General features: G+C 31.7%; 1 protein-coding gene across 5 annotated transcripts in view; it reads right to left on the bottom strand.

Moving 5' to 3' along the window:
• The window catches only part of LOC106458300 (resistance to inhibitors of cholinesterase protein 3-like), a 32,462-nt gene that overhangs the window by 5,856 nt on the left and 17,039 nt on the right, over positions 1-9,567 (bottom strand). For 4 of the 5 annotated variants that reach the window (XM_022384471.1, XM_013917793.2, XM_022384472.1 and 1 more), the window contains exons 6-8: positions 9,536-9,556; positions 8,467-8,615; positions 985-1,077 (exon numbers count right to left, since the gene is read on the bottom strand). In XM_022384471.1, the coding sequence (XP_022240179.1) occupies positions 985-1,077; positions 8,467-8,615; positions 9,536-9,556 (263 nt within the window). Of the gene's footprint in view, positions 1-984; positions 1,078-5,677; positions 5,824-8,466; positions 8,616-9,535; positions 9,557-9,567 lie in introns of all 5 variants that reach the window. The other variant, XM_022384473.1, reaches the window with a different exon arrangement.

The following is a 9,567-nucleotide window of genomic DNA, read 5'->3' as shown; positions in this document are numbered from 1 at the left end:
TTTGTTTAATTATCGTTATATTTAGCAACTGTACTTTGAAAATGTATAAAGACTGATGTAAATTCACGTTATTTAGCACATTCTAACATCCTTAACTTGAAAACTAACCAACAAAGAGCTATAATATTTGATCAATGAACTAACGAGAAGATTAGAAAGGTGATTCTAGTGTAAAAAATAATTTTCTCTAAGAGGCACTATAGTGGAACATGCATACCAGTGAGCAGGTAAAAACCAGCAAGAAACATATAATAATTTATTCTCTGCTGTTACAAATGACTCCAGGCTGTTTATCTCTGAACATCAGAATTATCATCATAAAATGTTACTACAGCTGTGGTATAATGCTGATAAAACGTTAAGGTAAAATCAACAAGAAAGAGATGAACATACAGAGAGGATCACACAGCAAAGAGAAGCTGATTATTTTAATTCAGAGGACTGGTTGTTGATGTGACTTTGAACATGTTATCCTTCTTACACTTTAGAGAAGAGAAGTTTTGAATGAATATTTTCATGTAAGATGGGACTCTTTGCAAGGATTAATAAGATACTGCTGGGACATGTTTTGAGGAATAGAGTAATCAACAGACATTTTCCACAGACATGACCAGCACAGTCTCTAGATCTTGCCCTTACTGTCGTTTTTTACAATGGGGCCCACATCATGTTTTTCATTTAACGTGAGATTCCTGCTACCTTGACAGTCTTACAGATACCAAAATAAACCAAGTACAACTGTTAGAAATCGAAAAGTATCATTCTACCATATACTATTTTCTCTCGTGAATGAAAACAATACTAGAGTTGATTGGTGGTCACATTGAACACTGTTAACATGTTAGCTGTGTGACTTTTAGGTCAGCACCCTCTTAATTGTAAATTGTTTTGAGCTACGGACATTAGGATAGGGCAACTAACTTCAACTTATGACTATCTGCTAAGAATGTGCATTAATATAAAATGAACAATCAGATATCTCACCATTTTCTGAGCACTGCTATCATTTATGGATGTGGGAACAATTTTTTGGTCATCTGTATTTTCTAGGTCTTCATTATGACTGACAGGTTCCCGCTATGAAAAACAAAACCACTTAGTTAGGAAAATAGGCTTATTAATCTTAATGCTGAGAAATAACTAACCACTTTGATAGGAACAAAGTTAAAGAAAATTTGATCTTCAGGAACAAAACATCATTTTATTATGACCCTATTTAAATAAAACTGAATCACCAAGAACTGCAAAGTACCATTTACATAAGCATACAACTACAATATGTTTAATTATCATAGACAGGTCAAAATTTAGATAGAAACATAATTAAATCAAACTGATGATAAGTAGCAAGTCAATGAACACTAATTACATTAAAAAGTACCATGAGGATCATGCCATATTTTAAACAGAAACACAGTTACACTACACTTAATCATCTGAAAAAAAGAATTCTTCAGAGCACCTAAGTAACCTATATAATCCAACTAAGATACTAGTTGAGATGGAACTCCCCAAATTAAAACTCCAATGAGCAATCTTTATTAAGTGTTGGGAACATTCATTTCACACTGAATTATGATATGTTAAGTCTATAGATTACTGTTCTCAAGCTGTATTTTGTGATTTAAGGTCTCAATTTTCATTTTAAACTGCAATTAACTCATTCACTACTGACTTTAAGTTTAAACTGAACTCCCTCTGTTATATAATTACTTTATTGATAATTATACAAAACTTATGAATGCCTCTTGCATCATATAGTATGGGTTAAGTGCAAAACTGAAACTATATGAAATACTATCTGTAGTTACCTTTTATATCTTAAAATACTGAGATAAAATTCACCACACACACACAAACATTAATACAAATATTCAACTCCAAATTGTTTTAAGAAACATAAACATGCATTTAAAATTGCATGTTCAATATTTATACACTTGGATGTACACTGGTATCCTCCTACTAAGACACTTGCAAGCCTTAGTATAATGCATAAGTTGGATTTCTGGCACTTGCTTCTCAGGGTCCTGCACCCTGTGTTGCACTTGCAAGTGATTATTTCTATACAACTTTCATGTAATGGTTCTAGTCTCATCAGTACTAGAAAACGATTATCATCCTTTATACAAATCCCATTTCATTGGGACTGGGTAACATTGGTACTGACCAGGATGTCTGTTTCCATACCATGCCTTGGTAATGAAGACCCATAGTATGAAATCTAAGTGCATCACTAGTTAGTGGGAAGGCATCTGGTGTTTTTGCATTTGTGAAAAGGAAGCTGCATGATTCATCCACTGAAAAAATTCTTTCTGGCACATATGGCAGAAGAACTATTTTACTGCCTTATATTTCTTCATAGTGAGTTCATGTTCAACAAGACTTTACAGCGAGTCTTGATGCTATATGAACATCCTAGTTTCGTGGTGTGACTACTTATGTAGGATGTAGAATTACACCTTATAAAATCATGGAATGACAGGAGAGACTTTACAGCATTTGTGGTAGCTTTTCATATTCTTCCTTCATACTTTTGTTTCTTTGAGGTGCTTGCCATCAGCCACAGAGGATTGCAGTACATCCTCTCAAAGTGTGCCATAAACATCAGGACCACATAAGTATCCCTATAGTTGACAATTTCTGCTGTGCAATAGATGGAATTCAGAACTAGCCAACTGTCTATTGCTTCATGATTTGCTTTTAGTTGTGACACATCAACATTATCCTTATACCACTGGACACCTTTACTTTCAGAAAATCCTCCTGCAGCAACCATCAACTTGTCACTTAGAGCATGAAGAATTAGTCCCTCTGACAAAGAGTGAGACAAAAGTGCCTTGTTATGACCAAGTGCCAGAAAACTAGAACAATTCTTGGGTATAGGCACATGATAACCATGAAAAATCCTACAGGTAGGTTGGGCTTTCTCATGGTTACCAGACATCCCAGTTTCTAGCATCATTTTTCTTGTTTTGATCAGAAACAGTTAAAAGTATTAAATTGTCCCAGTTTCTTTGTACTTCAATGTGATTTTCATGTGAACAGTTTGTTATTATATACAACTCCCTTAAATTTTACTTGGGAAATTACCTAACAAAGACAGATTATATGGTACAGTGTTCCCTCCCACTTTGCTACATTTTCTTAACCTAACCTTCATTGAGAAGCCATAGAAATTGAAATTTGAAGACCTGCTCAGCAACAAAAAAGGAAATAAAGGAAGCAAAATTTTTCTTTTAAATAGGTTCAAAACAACTTAGGTTGTTATTATTATTTTGACTAGTTAAGCTTTTAAGTAATTTTGTTTCTCTATGAGTTTAAAATGCAATGCTATAAACATCAGATTATTTAGCAAATGGTAAAAGGTTTGTTATTTTAATTTAACTCTGTGTGCATGCTATGACCTTTTACAGAGTGCCATTCAACATGGTGTTAATGATTTGATATTATAAATTATTCATTTCACCCTAAACTGTTGACAGTTCATGGTAGAATAAACACCAGATATAATATATAGGGTTATCAAAAAAATGTAGATATGCATTTTGGAGGGTTTAGAAGTTTGCAAATGCATTATGCAAACAGTACAATAGATAAATGTATTTTCATTCTTCATATGAAGATCACCTTGTACTCTGACTTGTCAGAGTCTGAATCAGACTGATGTAATCAATTCACAGACATTCTTTCAGTACAAATGTTTTTGTAACACATCTGATATTTTGTGTATAACAGACTTGTACATTTTACTCAAAACTTGTCATATTTTGTGTAGATAAATGTAGTGTATTTGGAATTATTGTCAACATTCCTTATCCAGTTCACTTTTTCACAACTCTTACATTTGGTATGGTAAAATAAATGTTCCTGTTTTTCACTCTGGAAATCTGGTAACCTTAGGCTTTCTTCACCAAATGCTGTCTAGTCTCTATGCCATACTACATTTTGAGCAGAAGTTTATGATTCTCTTAAGATATTACTGACTTCAAGATGTGATAGACTTCATTTAGCAGTGATAGACTAGAGGGAAGGCAGCTAGTCAACACCACCCACCACCAATTCTTGGGCTAACATTTTACCAAAGAATAGTGGGATTGACCATCACGTAATAATGCCCCCATGGCTGAAAGGATGAGTGACAAGGATTCGAACCTGTGGCCCACAAAAAGGAAAATAGACATTTCTGTATTTAGAAACTTAAAAAAGGGTACAATAGCAAAGGTGTTAAATAATGAATAAATAAAAGGAATGTTCATTTTGGATGGCCATTTTAAATTATAGAATTAGCCCCTTATATAAAAAAAAATAAAACTTGAGAACAGATATACTTGGTTTCAGCACATTAAATTTATGTAAGAAATGTCTGTTCCTAACTTCAGTTCAAAATGCCTCTTATTTAAAAACATTCAGACTTATTTTGGGGTTTTCCATCCAGATTATACTATCATCTTTGTCAAATATGTTTGCTAAAATTGTTTTATTTAATGAATTAAAACCAATAAGTTTGTTAACATGTTAATGTAAAAATTACCAAAAACTCATATTTATAACTATGCACCTGCAGAAGAACTGTTTATTGTTTATTTTAAATGTACAATAATTACTGTAATAAACAACTGGCAATATCTTTTGACTATAATTGATATTATCAAAATAATAATTGCTATTATATTCTACTCCACATTTAATATTCCTGAAATAGAATTTTTATATTACTATGTGAACAAGAAGATAAAAAAAGAGAATATTAACAAGAATCCCAGCATAAAAATTTGTATCAGTGTCTTTGAATAATGAATAAACATACATATATATATATATGCATGTGCATCCATTCAATTCCACTTCCTTACACATCTTTAACAAATTACCAGTGCACTGTTTAAGTATTGTAAAGAAGTCAAAATGGACAGCTTAATCCCAGTTAAAGTATTTTGAAGGTGCATACACACATACATGCATATAACAGTTTAAGTTCCTGTCCATAAAAATTTAGTAGCTAAAACACGGGAGCTTTGTGAGTAATATACAGCATTTTCTAATATTAGAATAATGCAGCAAGCTTGATAAGATAGTTTTGGAACCACATTTTGATCACAATTATTTCAGTAACCTACCAGTACGAAAGTTAACACTGAGTAATCTATGGTAATTAGGACTTAAACTTTGGACAACCTCTCACAACCCAGCATTTTCAAGCCCACAAAATTACTAACCTGTTGTCATAATGAGAATCCATACCATTCTCATATCAAAGTAATACCTAGCAATCTTAAACCTAGTACCCACAATACTAACCAGCATTTTCAATTTTAAAACACAAAACACTCTTAAAAATGGGAAGCAAAAGTACAAAACAAGATGAGAATGCTATCTATAAACTGCAAATAGCCAATACTACCTGGGAACTTAAGCAAACAATGCAAAAGATTATCCAGTAACTCTAACCCAACAACACTCTCCAGGTTGTAAGCTTGTCTCACTTCACAACAACTCAAGATATATGAAAACTGCCTTACTGCACACTTCTAACTACCTCTAAATGCTTTATTACTGACTTAAAGCAAACTATCTTAAAAAGGTTTTTAACATCACAGACAGCACATCAACTTTACAAGCTTTAGCCTGTCTGCTGCTTGCTCACTACCTTTACACACTGTCTACTGCACACTACCTTTAGAGATCTTATCATTGCTGACATTCTTTGTGTGCTCTGCACAGCTTCCAGTGTAGCTAGGTTAGTCTTACATCTTTCCACATCTACCAGGTTTTCTTTAAACTGCTCCATTTCAGAAATCACACACCGCAGAGCATCAACAACTGCATGAATAATGTGAACACTATATACCTGTTCTATAATATATTAAGTTGATTTCAACCTAAATGACAAATGCTCATAGTGTTAGTTGTTTGAAATTAGAATTAACCTTTATAGCAATATGCTATTTTCTGCAACAGCTGTCATGCAATTCAGGACAAACCTAATATATATATAATGTTAGTTCTTGTAAAAGCTGTCATGACACACAATAAAATTGATCAGTTTTATATTACTTGTCATAATATGTAGAATAAAAGTGGTAGATCTTTTAACATAATATAATCTGCAATGTCTGACGAAGCTACAAATCAATGATGTTTTATTTACTGTAAAAGATAATTGAAACAAAACAAAACTAGTGGTTGTGATTTAGTTTGCTAACAACACCTATTACAATATAATCTGCCAATAAACTTTTATGTTTCTTATGTAAAGGTGTGAAAGACTTAATTGCTGTGACACCAATACTTCAAGAGCGTTTCTGTGTTACTTTCTTAATTAATTCTAAAATAATATAAAAATGCAAGAAACTGCATTGTAACACCAATAAGTGCTCCAAAAAATTTTCTGTGTTAGTTGACTAGAAGTTAATCCTAAAAACAGTGTCAATCTTTTTGCAACAGGAGCCCCTTTAAATGCTTTTCAGCACAAGTCACTGTGTTACATTCAAAATTTAATCGAACACCTCTACTATCAGTGTATGTGAATACAATTAACATTAAAATGTATGTTATGATTCAAAGTTTTATTTTATCCAAGATTTAAGTCCTTTATTTCAAAATAAACGTTTAGAAAACTACTTAAAACTTCAGATGAATTGTAATGTGACCAACGAGCTTTGAAAATGCTCTATTTTGGCCCTCTGTATCTTCAATAATAAAATGGTAGTTGAGTAGAGGTACATCTAGACAATGCCTTGCTTACATAACCTTTTGACTCAATCATTTCAAAGTTCCCTGTATGAATACAGTTAAAACGAGTAATATATTTTTCAACCCCTGACAGTTGCCACGCCCTTCAACAGATTTATTTGGCTTTATAACCTAAATGTAGATGTTACATACACATGTGTATAGTTACTAGAAATACTTTATTTTAAACTATAATCTAACAATCGTTATTTTGAAATTGGCATCCAGTTGTCATCACAGAGTACATGGAACTGATTGTAGTATTGTTGGCTGTTTGACTGACCACAGCACTTACAGTTGTTTCTTACCTAAATATGTTATAGTTAGAGATACAGTTAAATTGTATTTGGGTCTTACTATTATATTTTAGTTAATTAGGCATTAGTTAAGTTTTAAAATGCATAATTAAAAGGTTTAAACATTTTTTAAATATATATACATCATATTTTGCATCCATTCTCAAGGCTTATGATATTATGTGCTGAATGAAAATTTTATTGAAGGGTTGCACGTGTCTCCCAAAGAAACTGTAATATGCCTCGAGGGCACCATTGACTTGTATCAAGATGACTAATAAGTGGTAAAGGACAAGAAAGGAAAACAAAACATTAAAAATTAATTGTATGTGAAAAGGAAAAGACCTAAAATTATGAATTTAACAAAAGGTAAATCTTTCTACAAAAAATTATGTATTTTTTCTGTTTCCTGATTTTAATCATTTCATTGTATTGTACATTGATTATGATAGCTAGAGTGATATGGTTGAGAAAATTAAAAATAACATATAAACATTTTGATATCCTTTTAGGAGGTTCTAGAGATTATTCAAATGAAATATGAAACTATAAGATGATGAAAAGTGTTTTTATACTTAAAATGAAAATCACCTTGCATCGAACTATTTTAACAGTTTTAATGCAAATAACTACTATAGATAAATAAGTTTTTTATTAGAAAGACATAATTAGAATAATGTCATTCTTTGTGTACAAAATACTTATAAACTTTAACAAAATCTTACAAGGTTTTGAGAGGAACACTCAGAGTTACCATATGTTTTTTGCATGTATGTCCTTCCCCAGTCAAAGTGATACAAAATGTATCAGCCCATGCTGAAAGGGTTAAAAGATGGAAAACTTTAAGTTCTGGCATCTTAAGTACAAGAACTTTGCTTTTAATATGTTTTGTTATCAATCCAACATGCAATATAAGTATTTGTAATATCTTGTGCTGTGACATCACTAAGTATTTCAAAATCTTATCTGTGTTACAGTTGTGACATTAATCCTACAATTGATTTAAAAATGTGATAAACTTCTCTGCTGAGAAACAATATAAGCATCAGAAACTTGACCATGTCATTGCTTTGGTGTTCTTAACAATCAAAGAAACACATGAAATATGACTGTTATAAGAATACAACAATACCATCTTCAAAAATTGGAATTTTAACTATAACATGAAATTCCTGAGCACTGTAATGATAAATTTGGCATATTCTGGCTCAAATACTGCTTTAAACTGAAATTTCACAAAACACTCATACATTAGGTACATCTGAAGGAAACTTTTTCAAAACATGAAATTTCTGTATGCTAAACAATGCTTTGTTACATGGAATATCATCACATGTCTTTATCTGAAATTTTACAGAAAAATGAATCTCCATGATGGTGATCTTCCCATGAAACAAGGCATTGTTTGACAATTTTAAGCAGATCTTTCAGCTACCTGTGAGCTTGTGCTGGCTGTTGAGTTTGGTAAATAAGCCATGCCCACTGCTAGATGCTCTGTGACGACCCCCATGTGTTTCATAATTTTCTCCATTGCAGCCTCTGTTTCTTCTAGTCTTTTCCTTAGTTGACTGATCTCATAGTTTTCTACAGTAAAGGAGTTTACTTATTAGACTAATATAAAAGTGATTAAGTTGCAGCTTCACATTTACACTTATTTATATTTCAAAACTTATAAGAAACAGAATAAACTTAACAAGAGAAGATACTTTTTCTTCTAATATACTGTTTCTCTACTTTTTGTAACTCAAACCTTATCATCACTAGAAATTAAGAATAAATCCCCAAAACCGAAAGTTCCTACTGGCTAGAAGAGAGATATAGATTTAAAGAAATTAATTTTCTTGAATATCCAAGTCCTTACTTTTCCTGATATTCAGATAGCCTTTGGTACAAGATATTGTCAAAAAATTAAGTTTAAAGCTGTGTTGTTCTTATTTTCTTTCATCCCATTTAGCTGGATACACTGATTTGAAATATATATCCTACCTGATATTTTACATTGTTTTTGTAACTTTTTTCACATTATGTCTTCATGAAAATATTTCAAAGTTTATATACTCCATACAAGTGTTGTTCCATCCAAACTTTTTCACACTATAGCTTTATCAAAATTTTCCTAAGTTTTCGAAGTTCGTATATTCCATACAAGTGTTCTTCTACCATTTTACTATTCTTTAACATACTGCTTGAAATTCAGAATTGACTGAACTTAAGAGAACTGTTGCTGATAAGATACAATTAGCCTCTATAATGCAAGTGACGTTGATTATTGTTATAAATTCACTATAAAATGTCAACTCTTGATGTAACATTGTGCAAACACAATACTTTTCATCCAGCCAAAACTTTAGAGTAGGGACATATATATGCACTAACACACTCTTAACTTTAGAGAACAGATTCATTTAATTAACTTCTTTTTAATGAACAAAAGAATAATGTAAAAAAAAAGATAATATCTATTACCCAGTTAGCCTTACACTTAATAAAAAGAATGTACTTACTTTCTGCTAGTTCTTCTTCCACTACAAAGCAG

This window comes from Limulus polyphemus, unplaced genomic scaffold, assembly GCF_000517525.1.
Source record: "Limulus polyphemus unplaced genomic scaffold, Limulus_polyphemus-2.1.2 Scaffold441, whole genome shotgun sequence".
Lineage (NCBI taxonomy): Eukaryota > Metazoa > Arthropoda > Merostomata > Xiphosura > Limulidae > Limulus > Limulus polyphemus.
The sequence above is the reverse complement of the archived record's forward strand: the minus strand, read 5'-3'. Positions and strand labels throughout refer to the sequence as shown.